The sequence below is a fragment of the Crocodylus siamensis genome, chromosome 1 (genome assembly GCF_052110815.1).
Source record: "Crocodylus siamensis isolate JL-2025a chromosome 1, ASM5211081v1, whole genome shotgun sequence".
Lineage (NCBI taxonomy): Eukaryota > Metazoa > Chordata > Crocodylia > Crocodylidae > Crocodylus > Crocodylus siamensis.
In genome coordinates, this window is record NC_143395.1 from 135975213 (window position 1) to 135992617 (window position 17405).

General features: G+C 44.1%; 2 protein-coding genes across 3 annotated transcripts in view; one reads left to right on the top strand and one right to left on the bottom strand.

Moving 5' to 3' along the window:
• Positions 1–2797, bottom strand: part of GNPAT (glyceronephosphate O-acyltransferase) — a 48994-nt gene extending 46197 nt beyond the window's left edge. For both annotated transcript variants that reach the window (XM_090043613.1, XM_090043603.1), the window contains exon 1: positions 2621–2797. In XM_090043613.1, the coding sequence (XP_089899739.1) occupies positions 2621–2797 (177 nt within the window). The remainder of the gene's footprint in view (positions 1–2620) is intronic.
• Positions 2798–2835: 38 nt separating this feature from the next.
• On the top strand, positions 2836–17405 carry FSAF1 (40S small subunit processome assembly factor 1). The gene is made up of 7 exons (XM_090043656.1): positions 2836–2967; positions 3875–4227; positions 12548–12604; positions 13841–13936; positions 14873–14959; positions 15887–15939; positions 17198–17405. Exons 1-7 carry the CDS (start codon positions 2907–2909, stop codon positions 17325–17327), a joined length of 837 nt encoding a protein of 278 aa, XP_089899782.1. The 5' UTR covers positions 2836–2906; the 3' UTR covers positions 17328–17405.

A 17405-nucleotide genomic window follows, 5' to 3' on the forward strand; every position in this document is an offset into this window, starting at 1 on the left:
TGAAAGAGAAGAGAAATGGAAAATCCTGACTGTCAATGGACTGTGAAGAGCAGTGGGAGCAGGTGACAGTACAGAGAAAAGGGGGTCATTGAGGAATACATAATGTGATAATGAGGTAGTGATCAATAAAAGCTAGGTTTGGTAATGATGATATTGAACAAGTAGCTGTTAAGACAGGACAAAAGGCAAATGAGAAGGTGAGGATAAGGAGGCAAAATAATCAGAAGGGATACCATGAAGGCTAAGGGGATGGAGCATGATGGATGATAGATCACTACAACATCAAGAGCATATAGAGTCCTACTGACTTCAGTGGGCCTCTACTCTAGCAGTGATACATGAATTAAACTACACAGGACTGTCATCACAGATGTAACAATATTCACTCTAAGGTTGGATTTCAACGTCCATTCCAGATAAATCTCTCACACCTCTTTTGGCTGAAGCTTTTTTACAACTGGTCTAACAAAGAGATACACGATTCTGTGCCCTAGGAAGGACTCTGAAAACAAACACGGTTTTGTGTTTTGGCCTTTTTTGACTTAAAAAGTTTGCACTAATTTAGTTAATTAGACCATGGGGGAAAATTATGTTTGGCTACTCCAAAAAACACTGCAACAGTCTTACAGTAAAAAAAAGCTGAAGTTGGAAATTTGACGAGTGAATAAGTCTATGTGGGCCAAAGAGACAGGGCATGTGCCACTGTTAAAAATATGCTGCTCAAGTGAATCACTTGAGCAGCCTATGTGGGACGAAATTTTTAATCCCACATCTCTATCTTGCATGTTACGCTATCCCCACCCACAACTTAATCCTGCCCAGGGGACGGATTTTTTTTAAATAAGCCAAGCCTGTTTCCACCATTTCCCACTAATACATTTTTTCCTACCAAGTTCCACCCGTGACAACATGCTTTTTTTTTTTTTTGGGCTCCTACTAGCAAGTCAGTGGGTCCAAGTAAAATCATATCCCCAAAGCAGAGGGGCACGTGAGGCTGCATCTATCTCCTATGCAGCCACCCCCAGGATCTTCCCAAAGCCCTGGGCCTGATCTAAAGTCCTCTGAAGTCAAAGGAACAGGGGTGGGCTTTAACAAGCCCTTTCACAGCAACATGACTCCCTTCATAGGATCACAGAAGAGGGAAAAGGACCTCACAAGGTCTGGTCCAGTTTCGGTCAAACTTGTCCTGCTAGCTTGCTCCCCCTTCTTACAGAGTACACAGATGAAGTGCCAAAACAAGCACTACACCACCATGACAGCTGAGAAACTGAGGACTTCCGCCAGTGGTGCTCAACCTTTTTAGACTCAAGACACCTGTTCATTAGATTCAAGGTGCCCCTTGTTAGACTCAAAGCCCTTGGAAAATGCAAACTGTTAGCTTTCACTTATTTTTTGAGTGCAAAACAAATACAATAAATAAATACTAGAGCAAATTCTTCCACAGCAAAGCCCTCCAAAAGGCTGCAGCAGCTCAGAACAGTTCAAGTCACCAGTGCTCAACCTCTGCCCGTGGGCAAGTTGTGGCCCATGGTGCTTCATCACCTGGTCCCCTGGGGCTCCCCAAGAGTGCAGAAATGTGGTGGCAGGACAACGGTGGCAACCCCCCCACTGCCAAACCCCTGGACCTATGGGGAACCCCAGGCCCCACACGCCAGATCTGGTGCCCAATCCCACTGTACAGTAAAGTGTAGAGTCCACCATGAAATACATTAAATGGTAAAATACATTAAATGGTGGCTCATGGCTTTAACCACCTATAAAGTCCCAATCATGCCATGGCCTCCAGATGGCCAGACCCCTGCACTGCACAATACCCCACTAACAATGATAGGGACCAGAGCAAAGCTCCTACTAAGCAAGGCTTAAACTTACACTAGCTACACTAGGTTTAGATTTACTATCTTAGATTTAGGACTAGCTACCAGGCTTAGACCTCAGATACAATAGCAACATACACTACAAGCAACCCCCGCTTAATACCATTTCGCTTAGCGCTATTGTGAGACCCTGTATTTGATCTCTAAACCCTGGCAACTCATGCAGCAAAAACGCTCATTGAGCATCATACAGGTGGCAGCAGGTTTCGCCTAGCGCTCAGTTTCCTGGGAACCAAGTAAGAGTGCCCAACGGGGGTTGCCTGGATTTTAAAATGGCACAGAGCTCATCCCACGTTCAAAGCCCTAAAAGGAACTTTTCCTGGACTTTTTCCCTCATTAGGCTTGTCCATGCTACCTGTTTGCCGACTTATGCCAACAAACAAGACAGTTAAAGCTTGATGTTGGGGGCAGCGCCAGGCCCCAGGACCCACCCCTTGCACATTGTGGATCGGTACCAGCCCCCCAGACCCACCCCTGGTACAACGGGGCGAGGCTGGAGCAGCGCCAGCTCCCCTGGGACCCTATGAGGGCGACCCCAGAGCGAGGGGAGCCACGAGGGGCCTGATCTTGATCCGGACCCTGACCCACACCCCGTCCCGCCGTCGTTCCGCTCCAGAGTGAACAGCGGCAACGAGGGCGACGTTCGTGCTGCCACTGCGCACGCGCGCGAGACATGGGGTGAGGGTGACACCCCCAACGGCTGCACGCCCCCCCCCGGGGGGGCGTCGAACCCCCACACCTACCGCGTACAGGGGGGAACCTCGCTGCGGCGCCGCCGCCATCCTGCTTCCCACGCCGAGCCGAGCCCTAGCTGGCGGGAGCCGCACGGCCTCCGCCTTCCCCCCGCGCGCCCATTTCCCCGCCCCGCTCCCCGCCCGGTGGCTGCCAGCGCCACGGGGGGGAGGGGTGGCCGCTGCCATCTTGGAGGCGACGGCGGCCGCTTGGGCTCAAGCGCTGCCCGAGGGCGTTCTCTGGGGTGCTGCGCGGGGCAGGGCGGGAGATAGAACGCCGGCCGGGCCGGGCCGGGCCATGGAGCAGAGCGCGTGCTGCGCCCGGCTGCACGCGGTGCTTGGCGCCCTCTACGACCTCGGTGCGTGAGAGCGAGCGGGACCCCGGCGAGTGCCCCCGGCAGTAGGGAGCATCCTCCCAGCCCCTCTTTGGCTCCCGGCTTTGCAGCCTCTCCTGGGTGGTGGGGGGCTCTGATCCGTCCCACCCGCTGTGCATGACCCTGCTTAGCTCCTGCCCAGCGGTGCTCTGCTGCCTCTTACTATGCCGGGGCCTGTATGGCCCTCATCACACTGCCATGTATTGCGGGCACGGTAACGATCATACAGTGAATGGGTGAGTCATGCAATAAACATAGACAGGCTATATAGGCACGATAACGATCACACGGTGAACGGGTGAGTTGTGCAGTAAATGTAGACTGGCTGCAGGGGTAGAGTAATTATCGCAAATGGGTGGCAGAGTCACGCAGTAAATGCAGAAGGGCCCTGTGGGCACAGTAACAATCACATAGCAAAGAGTGAATCCTGTAATAAATGTTGACAGGCTATACAGGCACAGTAATGATTGCACGGTGAGCAGGTGAATCGTGCAATAAATGTAGTTTGGCCAAATGGGCACAGTAGTTATTATCTCATCATTGACAATGGAATTGCACAATAAATAGGACAGGCCACACATGCACAGTAACTATCACACCATAAGAATGACTAGCTCAGAAAAAAAGCCAACCAGCCAGAAAGTTAGTGCTTGGACACGCATAAGAAATCAGTTGCAGGTTTCTAGCCAACTTTCATTTCTATCTAGCTTAGCAAAGCAAGGCCCTAGATAGACGCTTCAGTCCCTCATTACTGTGCCATATCTGTTATAGCCTGTGTGTCAGTTGGCTACAAAAACCAAGGGTAGAAGGTAAAATAGCTGGAAGTAATTAGTCTGCTTATTAGGTAATTTAATGAGAAAACATTAAAAAATGGTTGGGTTTTGAAATACAGGGGAAGAGCCTACAAAGAAAACCGAGAAGGAAGGGAGGAAGAAGAAAAAGACAAAGGATGAGGTTGGATTGGAGCTGGCCAGACCTGTCAAAGAAGACACCATTTTACCTCCCGCCTCAGTGACCTCTGGCAAGAGGAAAAGTGCTTCTCATTTTTTCAAAGGCTTAAAAGATGAAATAGAGAATGAAGCTGTTTGTTCCAGTGGGGCCACCCCAGCATCCAGTAGCCCTTATGCTGTGCCACCCACATCAACCCACCCGGGAAAGGTGACAGATGTAGAAGTTGTGACATTTTGTAGCTCGCATAAGAAGAAGAAACCTAAGCCGGAAATGGCTGAAGATCATGGCTCAAAGGTAGTGGGGTCAGTCAGCTGATATGAAACATAAGATCATAAGAACTGCCATTTACTGGGTCAGGCTGTAGATCTGTCTTAGCCAGTGATCTGTGTCCCACAGTCCTGGTGCATGCCTATCTTGAGCCTTCCAGGCTGCAGACCTTTCACATCCTCCACAACAACCTCTTATTGAGGTTCTGGCTGTGCTATTCTTCTCACCTTTTTATTTACCTACTCCCCATCCATAGCCCCACCAAGTCCAGGGACCTCCTGGTCAACCTCTTTGAGGCCTTAGCTAAACTAACCATCTATCTGGCCAGAAAGGAGGACTCAGCTGGGTGTGCCCGCCCACCCCCTGTCTGAGGCCATCTTCTTGTCCCTAATGTGGCCCCATCTGTAGGCACAGTTTCACTGGGCAGTGTCCATTGACTCCTTAGACTTGTTTGGGGGCCAGTAGGTGCTGGCTGGTGTGCTCTGCTCAGTGCTGCCTCCTCTTGGGGCACTTATTTTAAATCTATGACACCCCCACTCCCATCCCTGTTTTCACTTTTGTTGTCTCCCGGTGTCAGTTGATGTAAAATTAATAACCCCTCTTAATAACAGTGGGGGTAAACAGTTTTTCTGTGAGCTCATGTCTGCAGCTCTGTATCCAACAGGCCTGTGTCACATAGTGGCAGGCAGTCAATGCTGAAAGGAAAAGTGAACAAGGTATGGCCATGGGTTAAAGGACAACTTGAAATAGTAGGGCAACTTTCAACTTTTTCAGGCTCAAGGCAACCCTTGTTTGATTTAAGGCTCCCCTGAGAAAATGCAGCCTCTTAGCTTTCCTTCATTTTTTGACTGTGGAAAATAATATAGGTGTTCTTGTTTAGAAGAGACTCCAGAAAGCCTGCAACAGGACATAATATTTTTGACACTGTAGATTTTTATTCAAAAACTCAGTTTTTGTTGTGAATCTATGTAGATATTGGCACACATAACAATGCTAATATTGCACACCAGCCCATATTACTCATAAAAGGATCCCATGGCATCCCAGGATGCTGTGTAACCCTGGTTAGTAAGGAATAGACCAAGTTAAATCTATCTCTAGTAAGTTCTAGTGTCTTCTGTAAGTTTGATCTGTTTTGCCATAAAATTTACCAAGGTCATAAAAGTGTCTACATTTGTTAGTCTTATTATGATTACACAACAAGCTAGCCTTTTCCTTGCACATTGCAAATAAGATTATATATTTGCTACTTGTAATAGTTTATGTTCGTGTTTCATGTGGGAATTTGTCCATTTTTTAAATTTTACATCCTTGTCTTATATATGTAGGAGATAGAATGTGCATGCAGTTGAATTATCGCCATTGACTCTATTAAGGTTTATTAGATGGAATGCACATAATAGCAGACATTTATAAAGCCACCTAGGAGACCTGGGCCTTCTGTTCCTATTGCAATTAATCAGAATTGAATTCTAAAAACATACCCTGGTTGGTTTCCCTCTGTGAATTACAAGACATCTCCTTCAATATGACAGTAAAGTTAAGCAAGTGTAGGTCCCAATTTAAGGAACTTGCTTAAACAAATTTATAAGACTTGGAACAAAAAATAACCTGCATATAGGATTATATACGTAGGGAAGGTGAACTTGCCAAATGACAAAAGTATAAACAAAGCCCAGCCCATCTGATATTAAAGTTTATTTATGCCATCAGCAACTTTCTAAGTGATTTGTTCAATAGATAGATGCTTGTTACTTCCAGTCAAAAGTAAAGCTTTGCATAGATCTTAATACAAAACAGCAAAGATAGCTCTAATGTACCACAGCTGAAAGAAGGAGGGAAATCTGTGTTGGCTACCTCTTATTCTGAAGGTACACATACAGTGGCGTGTTCTGTGTTTTACCAATCAGCTCTGCTCTGATCAAGTGAGCAGATATGAGACTGCGTAAGAATCTTGCTCTCTGAAACTACAACCTTTTAAAGTCAATAATACATGGTTTGCTAATTCTGGAGAGTCAGACAGCTCAAGAGGTTGATGTTGTAAAACAGTGTTTCTCAACTCGTAGGTCATGACCAAAAAGTGGGTCGCAAGAATATATGAAAGGGCTGTGAACAAGCTTTAAAAATGGATTCTCCATTAAAGGAGAAAACTGTGGGAAACCACATGTTTCCCCTGGCAGGCTGGCAGAGTTCCAGTTTGCAAGGAGCTGGTTGGGGCTGGGAGGAGCAGGAGGAGGGCAATCAGGCAGAGATGCCACGTGCATGTGCATGCACACACATGCATGTGGTAGCCGGGCAGCATGGAGAGCAGCTCCTCACAGATAAGTCTACAGGTGCAGGGAGGTTTCAGGCAACGTTTTGGGGGAGCATAGGGCGGGCACGTGCCCCTCCCCAGATTTGTGCATCCACAACAGGCATGGGGCTACAACCTGTCCAGACCAGCATGGGCAGGAGTCACTTTTGCAGCCCAGCAGGCAGGATGCAGCATAGAAGGACAGAGTGGGGCAGTGAGACTTGTTGCTGCCACCACTGCTGGGACCTCTGCACCAGCTGTGCCACTCACAACACAAGAAGTAATGGACGGGGGGAAGAGGAGGGGGAGCGCTGCACTACCCTCATCTCTTCCTGCCACCAGCTGTTCACCCTCTACTCTGCCATTGTGACTCAGTCACTACCACCGCTGCTGCTCCCCTCAGTTTGCAGCTCTGCACCAGAGGGTATGTGGGATGGTGGGCAGTGTGGGCAGCCTGAGGGGAGCAGTGCCGACAGCTGGGCCATGGCAGCAGGGTAGTCACAGCCCAATGTATAAGTGGCAGGAGGAGGTGAGGGCAGCACGGAACCCCCCTCCCGTTACTTCTTACACTGCCAGCGGCACAGGTGTCCCAGCAGCAGCAGCAACAAGTCTCACTGTCTTGCTCTGCCCTCCCATACTGGGTCCTGCCTGCTGGGCCACAGAGGTGACTCCTGCCTGTGCTGGTTCAGCCAGGCTGCAGCCCCATGCCTGCTGTGGGTGCACAAATATGGGGGACACGTGGCCCCTTACACCCTCCCACACACCCCACCCCACACACCCAGCCCGTGCCCCCCACGCTGGGGGTGTTGGGTTAGAACTGAGGGGCACCGGCAGGGCTGGGGGTGGTGAGGAGCTGTGGGTTGGGAGTGAAGGGTACTGGCAAGGCCAGGGGTCTGTTTTGTACGTAAGCTATTTACTGGGTTGGGACTGGCCATTGATGTTTACAAATAGGTCCTGGTACAGAAAAGGTTGTAAAACACAAAGTCTTTCAAGCCATTGGCTCAACTCCAGGCTAGTTGCAGTTGTCTGGCGATGTCAATCTGTTTCTAATAAGCATTCAAATCCTTCAGACTGCCATCACATAAAGCTTTGACTGGCTTGCTTGTTGGCATAAGTCAGCTGAGAGGCAGCAATTGATTGAACCTAATGACAGAAAAGTCCCCTTTTGTTAATTAGAGTTTCAAACCTGGGATAATTCTCTGTGCCTTTTTTAAATAGTGTATGTTGCCACTGTATCTGAGGTCCACACCTACTATTAGCTTTGCCCTGGTTCCTATGGTTGTTAGTGGGATATTGTGCAGTGCAAGGGGTCTGGCCACCTGGAGGCAGGTTGGGACTTTACAGGTAGTTGAAGCCATGAACCACCATTCATAATGTATTTTGTGATAGACTCTATGTTTTACTTCTCTTTTTCTAAGAACCTCTTTAGATTTACTTTTTATTCCCATCTTCTAATACAGTCTTCTAAGTGTTTCTGGTTTTCTGTTGCAGAGCCTCTGGTAAATGCATGTTCTAGAGTGATCTGAAAGTGATCGATGTTTAGATAGGTGAAGTCTGAATTTCCATACCTGAGCTTTTCCAGTTAAGGGATATTTGAGTTTGGCATATTGTTTAGCTCAATGCAGAGGGCAACTAGGATATGAAATCTGGGTTTGAAAGTTTCATAAAAAATGTCCAGATTTTGAACCCAACGGGGATTGAATCAAGGATTCTGGCTCAGCTCTAGTTAAATAGTCGTATACAGCCCCTACTTCCTCCAGAAAAAAAGTGATCAGGAGGAGAATGCTTTCAAATATGTGAAGCTGAGCAGACACCACAGTGAAAGAGTCTCAAGTTTTCAAATCCAGAATGCTCATGACTACTTTAGAAGGTGGTTGAGGATGGGTCTAAAGAGGTGTTGCTACACTTTGACACAGCACCTCCCAGATTGCCAAATTCAAGAATACCAGCACACAAAACAACAGAGTAAACAAGTGATTCTGCAAGATCTGTTACCAATCTGGAATATGCAAGCTTTCAGTGTTTATGTAACCCGGTCCCAAATGAGGGCATCGTGCACATGTACAAATAGCTCTGTACAGGCAACCCCGCTTAACGCTCTTAATTGGTTCTGGGAAAACCGAGTGTTAAGTGGAACCGCGTTAAGCAAAACTCATTTCCCCATAGGCATTAATGTAAATAGAAATAATTGGTTACTGCTGCTTCTTGCCGTAGCTTCTCACCATCTCTGCCGCCTCTCCTCACCCCTCTGCCTGCCTGCTGGCCACTTAGGTCCCATGTGCCAGCCCACGGCCCACACTCCTGCCAGCTCCAGCACCACAGGGCCCTGCACTCACTGCTTCGCCCTGCCACTGCTTCTCTCCACCCTGCCGCCCAGCAGCTGCTCTGGCCCCATGTGCCAGCCCACGGCCCGTGCTCTTGCTGGCTCTGGCACTCTGGCAGGGGCCCCACACTTATGCTTGCCCCCCACTTGCTGCTTCTTGCGGCCACCACTTCTCCCCACCTCTCCCTGCTCCTGCTACTCCGCCCTGGCCCCTGCTGGCCCTGGCCCTGCAGCGCCAGTGCGGCCCCGAGCTTATGCCCACTTGCTGCCACTCACCGTTTCTTGCTGCCGCTGCTGCTTCACTGAGCACTATAGTGAAACTGGCTCAGCACTAAGTGAAATCTGGTATTAATTTAAGTGAGCGCTATGGTGAAATAGTGCTAAGTGAAACCGTGTTAAGCAGGGGTTGCTGTATCTTGACAAGAGCAGAAACTTGCATGAAAATAGGTCATGACATTTGCTGGTACAGTGTTACCTGCTTGCCGGTTTGTTGTGCTGTGGATGATGCCATCTTGCTGTCTTCCTCTTTTCCCGTTCCTCAGAGTTGTGCTGGGGTTGCAAGAGGTGGTTGAGTCTGCAGCCTAAGGTCAGCCAAAAGAAACCTCTTGCATGTGCCATCAGTACATCAGTCTGCTTGGTGAAAACATGTGGTCATTCCTGGTAATTGCTCCTCAGCTCACTCTCTCCCTTGAGGTCCACAAGAGTCCAAACTTTGACAGCTTTTGGAAGTACTGCAAGACTTTCCTGTTTGGGCAGGCATTTAGCAAAAAACCTATCCCAGGATGTTATTTAGTGGGTCTCTTCTATTTTGATATTTTAGCTACCTGGTTATTCTGTTCCTGTTGTAAACTGCCCTGAGCCTTTGTTGGAAAGAGCAGCATATAAATCACACAAACAAACCAACCTTTGAATACTGAGGCATGTTAGCAGGATCATATGGGGAAGCATCTATTATTGCTACTTTTCCTGTGCCAGTTCTCTGAATTAATGGAGTTCTACAGGTGCCATAACTGCCAACCAAACACCCAGCATACACACCAGCTTTATCTTTGCAATAAGTTACGCAAAGCTGAGCCAGTGTAAGGCCTCCTACCAATGTGTATTAGTAGGTTACTCATTGACGATGATGAAGCACTTGTGCCTCACAGTGTTTTTTGTAAGGGTGGAAAATACTGTTTATCCTCATTTTACAGAAGTGGCTCACAGAGATGTAAAGTTACTTGCCCAAGGTCACTCAGGGGGTTTGTGGTGGAGCAAAAACTTGGATCTGGATTTCTACAGTCCCAGGCCAGTGCAGTAACTACTAGGGCACCTATACACGTGCTCTGATATGATCTGATGAGAAAATGTCAGAGCGATCTAGTCAGAACGCCCCAGTGTGCACAGCGTCTTGTGTACTCAGTGTCCCCACATTTCAAAATGACAGCGGGGGTGCTTTAATTAAAGCTCATTGAATGAGTTGATCTGCTCTCCGTGCGTTGCATAGTAGAGAAGATGTAGTTTTCATGGTTTTCCTTTTGGACAACTAACAATAAACTAATGACATAGTATTTTTTGATGTAGGTTACATTTGGGACCTGTGACTGTTGACATTACTTTCAGATCTTTTCTAATGTATCATTTACGTTGAGGATATATAGATAGATATATCTGTATCTATCTAAATGAATTTGCATGCAGCTATGAATTGGGTATTATCCTTCATAGTCCCGTCTGTAAGTACTGGTACCACTGGGTCTGTTATAAGAGGAAAAAAGGTAATTTCAGGTTTTTGTTCTTTTCTTAGTTTCTTAGTTTTTAGTAGCAATTGCAATAAAAGGTGGTAGAAATATGTCAGATGAGGTGCTTTTCACATGTGGTATGTTTCTTCTCCTTCCCCCCTTGACACACAGCAAATACATCTGAACTTTTAATGTTAATCTGAATTGCATGGCATACACTTCACCTAATAGCTGCAATGCAAATTGGCTGATAGCTCCAAGTCAAATGTATATAAATATTTAAAGAGAGATTTAATTGTGTGATACCTGTTGCACTTAAAGGCAGGTTTTTAAGTGCTTTAAGAATTGACACAACACTCAGTTGATTAATAGCAGAAAGGCTTGGTTTAATAACTAACAAGCTATAAAACTAAAAATGACAGAAAAAGACTTTCCCAATCTCAAATGAGCTAGTACAGAAACTCCTAGTCCATGTAACTGCAGCAGTGTTTTCTCACCATTGCAGGTAGGGTAGCTAGTCCAGTCTTGCATGCAACCTTTACTCATGGGATGGGTGCAGGATAGCTTCTTGATCTTTCCTGGACTGTACAGCTTGCTGGCAGTTCTGTCTTCCTTTATACCAGAGGCAGGCAATTTATTTCTGGCGGAGGGCCGCTTTCTGAGTTTTGGCAAGCCATCAAGGGCCATATGACAGGCAGCCAGGGGCAGATAAATATTTATTTTCTAAATTTTTTAGGGGCTCTGCAGGCTGGATAGAATGGCCTTGTGGGCCACATCCAGCCCACGGGCCACATTTTGCCCACCCCTGCTTTGTACTGTCTAACTGTATAACTTCAAAGTATTTTTCCTTGATGGCTGGCCAATTAAAGTCCAGACAAAACAGGGAGGAAAATGGTGATGATCACATTACAATTGTTAAACTGCCTGGCTCTTGTTTTTGGATTTGACCAGGTGTGAAGACCTATGTTTCTCACAGCGACTGACTAGCTTGGCAATTAAATGTGATGGATCTTGAGTGGCCAAACAGGATGCTTAGAGGCATTGGTAACTGGACGTGCCTTTGGGTATTTTGTTTATCAGTGGGGCAAATTTGCAATAGCTGATGCTGGTGATGGTCTATTTACAAAACACCAGACAGACATTGAATGATTGAGACATTTATAATCTTAGACATTGGATACCTGTTTTGATAAATGTGAGACTGCCACATATAGTACAGGACATTTTTCATGTGTTCAATGTACCTTTTACAGGTTTTGTTTAAAATGTATATTTAGTCTTTTTTTCTTCTTTAGTTGCTAGTTCAGCTGATATGTATATGTACTTTCCTTGTTACACTGGCTCAGCCTTTCTCCCTCTTGCATTCTTAGGTATATACGTGTGATGAGTGTGTCAGGTCTATGCCAACAATTTTCCTTTTAGAGGAACCATCACTCTTATTATTTTATGGCATGGGTCTGGTATTGGGTGCCTCAAGATCCACACAGTCTATGCCCTAATGGGTTGCAACCATCACAAAGACTTATTTTTTTTTCTTGTAGCAGTCTTGTCACCACAACCCAGTCATGCCAAAACCAATGTGTTGCATTTTTGTGCAAGAGACACTGTCCAAGCTTTTACAGCCAGCAATACTAAATTCCATACCTAATGTTGAATAGTGAAGGATTTTAAACCTGATTATTTTCATGTGTTATAATCTTTAGTAGTTAAAGACTACCAATATATGAACATCCAAGACAAAGAATAGTATGGATTGTGTATAGAAATGGTACTCGATACACTGTATAGTATTGTTCCTTACACAGATTTAAACTGTTTATATTGTACAACATGCCACTGTGACTTACTCTTTCAATGAGTCAATCTGATCAAGATAGAAGAGATTTCTACTGAAAGGCTGGATACTCAGTCTCTCTTTTTAGCACCTTATTAAAAAATCTCTGCAATTGGTACACATTTTAAATGGCCGCTCATTGTTAGATTATATACAAGCATTTTCTTTTATTGTAGACTAAGATGCCTATCCAAGAGAAAACTGCAGATGGCCAAGAATTTAACTTAGAAAAGGTAAGCTACCATGATCTGTCAAACCCTGAATGTTTAATGTGTTTTCTATTTAGGAATGTTAGACATGTTCCCAGGTAGTATATCCCAGAATATACAGTTTGGTGCAGGACATTTCGGAGAAGGATTATCTTGGCTGTTTTGAAGGGCAGCCTTCAAAGACAGGCTATTGCTGTTATTCCATAACCTTTTTTGCCAATGTGCTGGCAGTAACTTGTGAAGGGTTACTATATGTTAGTTCTTTTAAGGCTCTTTGGGTTCTCATGACTTATTATAATTTGGTTCTTTAACTGGCATCATTTTATGCCTATAGATCTTGCAGATTTTTTTTAATTTGGTTTTTTTACAAATTTTGACACCAGTAATTGGGATTGGGTGTCCTGAGTACAAGAGGAAAGAATTTTTAGTGATATCTTTTTTTGGAAGGCAAGGTAGATTTGCACCTTATAGATTAACCAAAGTGCACATAAAACAAGCATTCATAAACTGAAGTTCACTTCACAAGCATTCATAAACTGAAGTTCACTTCATCTGTTCAATCAACTGTATAGTTGGGAGAGCTGTTGGACAAGGTTTCAGGCATCGAGTGCTCTTCCTCGGATCTAACTTAAGTACTAACTTTATTTCTGGTTTGTACACATTTTATATAGGAAATAATATCCGATAGCTTCATCGTGGATGTGTTATGGTTGCATAGATAAGGGAATAAGACTGTGAGCCTAAGGAGTAGGATGGAGTCCTACCCTGCTGAAGTCACTGGGAGTTTTACCACTAATTTTGATTTCATTTGCAGTTCTACCATAAACCTCTTGTGTTGTCTTGGGAAATCCAGTTAATTTCTCTGTTCAGTAGTTATTTTTTGTGAAACCCAGAAATACAGTCTTCTTTTTTGAACCACTTCCTTCCCTTTGCCTGTGAGCAGAGATTGATTGATAAGTTAATTTTACACATACGGATAGATGTTTCACAGTAGCACCCAACTAGATTTGTCTTATTTTATAGCATATTGATTTGTCAAGCATTTGTTGAAGTTTCTGCTGAAATTGTATTTCCTTTGTTTGGACCAACCATTGTATTAAAATAGGCCATATGTTTTAGAAATGTTTGCAATATTATGTCAGGTATCCAGGCTGTAGCCATATTGGTTTAGAGGAAAAAGCAATCAGGACTTGTGGTAGAGATGATATTTAGACCAACTAGATTTTTGCAAAAAAATTTAAATGTTGTGCAACATTTCAGGCCCGGCTAGAAGTACACAGATTTGGAATAACTGGTTATGAGAAGAAAGAACAGCGGCTGTTGGAACAAGAACGCGCTATCATGCTAGGAGCTAAGGTACTATTTATTTATGTTTGGTCAAGACCTGTGTTGTGATGTTTCTCTTAAAAAGCCAGTTCTTTTCCCATTTGGGTCTTATCTACTTTCCAAGATACTGTGGATGACTGATACTGTAGTTTTAAATTGTCTGAATACAAATCATGTACCATCTCAGCTTAGTCGTATTTCATTTCTGATGTAAAAAAACCTAAAATGACAGATTTAGTGCAGTGGTCAGCAACCTTTTTAAGGCTGTGGACTGGATTCACCCAGTTTGGGACAGAGGTGGGAGAGCAGGTGGTAAGGACTCAGCCACTACTGCTGTTTTTCCCCCATGCTGACAAGGGGAAGGCACCCACTATTGCTGTGGCAATGTATCCTGCAGCTAAAGCCCCTCCACCAGTGAATGCCACCAAAGCCCCGTGTCCACAGGATGGCTCTATAGGCCATAGATTGCTGACCCCTGATCTGGTGTCTTTTTTTGTTTAGCCCTTAACTAATCATTGGGACATAAGATTTCAACACTCCTATTCCTGCCTTCTCAATTAAGGGCTGAGAAAAGCTTTCCCTCTGCACTTCTGATTCTTTCAAGATGCCACCATTATCTAAAGGAAGCAAATGCTGAGCAGTTCACCTTTCTGCTTCTAGAGTTTGTTTTTTATTTTGTTTGCTTTTTTTTTTAACTTGGGGGTATGTGTGTGGAAATCTTTTTAGACCTTCTTTATACGTCATAAATAATCCATCCATTCACATCCCCCAAAAGGGGACCTAATCCCTCTTTCTTCCTGCCCTGGCCCCTGCTCCAAAAAGGTTCATAGCCTATGTGTTTGTTTTCTCCACACACCCCCCACCGCCCTTCCACCGTTGCAGGCTTCCCCCATCAAATATGTTCAGTTCTAGGAAGTGTTTATAGCTTTTGTGCAATGATATCTTTACTTGCCTGTTTCACTGCAGCCTCCCAAAAAAGAGTACATCAACTACAAGATTTATCAAGGGATTATCAAAGAGAAGAAAACAGTAAGAAAAGACGATAATAGGAAGGTTTGTATGAAATACTTCCTGTTTAAAAAGAACATGTAAGAACTAGTCCAGTGGCCTATTGGAAATTGACTAGTGTTTAGGAGTTGAACCTAGAGCTTACTATACCACTTACTCTCGTGAATGGTTGTTCCGGACTTCAGCAGAGCTATTTTCATCATTGTGGATTGTTCACAGGTATGAGAGAGGTGCACGGTTAAGCATATATATGAAATTCAACTCCTCCCCTCCTAAAATCCACAAACTATTGAAACCGGGTCATTGGCATTAAGCCCTGGACGGTGTTGTTTGAAGCACTCCAAACAGTGAGGAGATAGGCATGCATGTCCAAAGAAGCGCTTCAGAAATGAACATCAGAACATGAAGAGCATCTCTGAAGCTTTTCCTTTGGAAGTCTGTGCTCTGGCAGCACATAGAACACCTGCAGCCCCTCTTCCCAGCAGGGCAGACAGACAATGAGTGCTCTCCTATGAGCTCAGCTGCCCTCAGGATCTTTCAAAGGCTGAGAGGTCTATAGGAATTCCTGCTTTCCAGCCTCCTTTTTGGAGAACACCTATGCCTTCACAGGCATTTTGAAGCATGTGGCGTGGGGTGGGGTGGGGTGAAGAACAGGGTTTTGCACCAGATTTGAAGTACTCTGGCTTCAGAGCACTTTCAATGCCTTTCTGTCCATGACCGTATATTTACATCTGAGAAAAAACATTTACTTTGGTGATTTTTTTTTTTCTGGCCATTGTCTACATACTTCAGACCAACTGGTATAAATCTGCACAAATTCATTGAGAATCTGGCTCAGTATTTAAATAATCATAATGTACTCAGTTTTTTACACTCAAAGTATGCAGGAGCCTTTTTGTTCAAGACAGTTGATTAACCAAGAAATTCTAATCATGTTCCACTGAAATACTTTTTTTAAAACTCTGATAACAGGAATATAAATCCCTTTCTCTCAAGAAACATAAGAGAAAAGGCCAGGAAGAGAGGTGAGTAACTTAAGCGTAACTGTATTTAAACTTCCGTAGTGAATTGTCTGTAATTAAATAAGCAAAGTCTTATGCCAGCGGTCAAACATAAAAAGTTCTTTCCGTTTTGAAATACACAATCCAGGGTGGATAAAAATCAGCTATTTTTAAAAATGATGTTTTTTTATTTGATTGAAGTTTTAGAAATAGGTCACACCAGGCCATGGACTATATTAGGGACCCCATCTTATGGGATTCCCAAAGACTCCTGTATAGATTAGTAAAGAAAATCACTCTGCCGAATAAGACTCAGTGTTCAGTCTAGAAGATCCCATTGAACATCTCTGTGATGCTTAGTTTCAGTTCTCATACTGTGGATTTGTGTCTCCAGTGTTCATAAGCAGACAAGGTTTTTTGGGTAGATGTGATATCTTACATTAGATCAACTAAATAGTTTGAAAAATTGTTCTTTGCAAGCTTTCTGGCACAAACACCCTTCCTCAGGCGTAGGGAGAGTTTGTTGTCTCCAGAAATAACATCCTTGTTAACAGCAGTGTATGGAGATAAGAGATAACAGACCTGATTACCTACCCTTTAGCCCTACTGTCTGCAAGTTTGTGTACACACAGTCAAGCCCTTACCTTTCTCTGAAAGTGCAATTTCAAGAAGTTGAATGAATAAAGGATATCAAACAACAAGAATATAGTTTTTGTAGAAAACAATTATTAAATCAGGGCTTCCTGACCAGTGATTTAAATCGATTTGATTTCAGTCATATCCACCCTGACAAAACCTCCTCACTGGGAATTTGGACTGTTTTGTACCTAGCACTTCAAAATCTCTAATGAGACAGACAATCTAACAATGCTTTAGCTCTGCCCTGGCTTGTCAAAAACTTCAGCATAGTCGTGTTATGCCGGGGTGTTACTTTTGCCCCTGAGGAAAAACATCTTGCATGATAAAAGGTAAGGAAAGCGAAATGCAGCTTGTTCAGAAGGTAAAATTACATCCTTAATTACAATGTAGCTGTTTCAGTGAAATTATTTACAGTCTAAGAGTCTTCATGCTTTCTGATTTTATTTACCTTGATAACTGCTGAGAAGTTAGTTGATAAGTTAATCATGCTTATACTTCTTTTCAGGATTCTTCTTTCTGTTTGCAATACCAAATTATTCTTTTTTCAAAATATAAATGATAAGATTTTTTTTCACCTTACTGAAGCATATTCTATGTTTGTTTGTTTAATATCATCTTTAATATTTCTGTTTTTGAAACTTAGGAAATTGAAAAAGAAAAAGTCGGCATCCAGTATTTTGCCTACAGGTCAAGTTGGAAAATTCAAAAATGGGACTTTGGTCCTTAGTAGCTGTGACATAAAGAAAATTAAATCCTCAAAAGTCATTAAATGAAATTAATAGACCACATCACAACAGACAACATAAATAGCCTGGAATTCATTTTTCAACTAAAAATATCTGTGAACCGGA

What these genes read in the sequence shown, in the direction of transcription:
- FSAF1 (XM_090043656.1), top strand. Translation starts at nt 2,907, where the DNA reads ATGGAGCAGAGCGCGTGCTGCGCCCGGCTGCACGCGGTGCTTGGCGCC. An exon ending in AAGAATTTAACTTAGAAAAG is followed by an intron (nt 12,605 to 13,840) that starts GTAAGCTACCAT and finishes GCAACATTTCAG; the next exon opens with GCCCGGCTAGAAGTACACAG. An exon ending in GAAAAGACGATAATAGGAAG is followed by an intron (nt 14,960 to 15,886) that starts GTTTGTATGAAA and finishes CTCTGATAACAG; the next exon opens with GAATATAAATCCCTTTCTCT.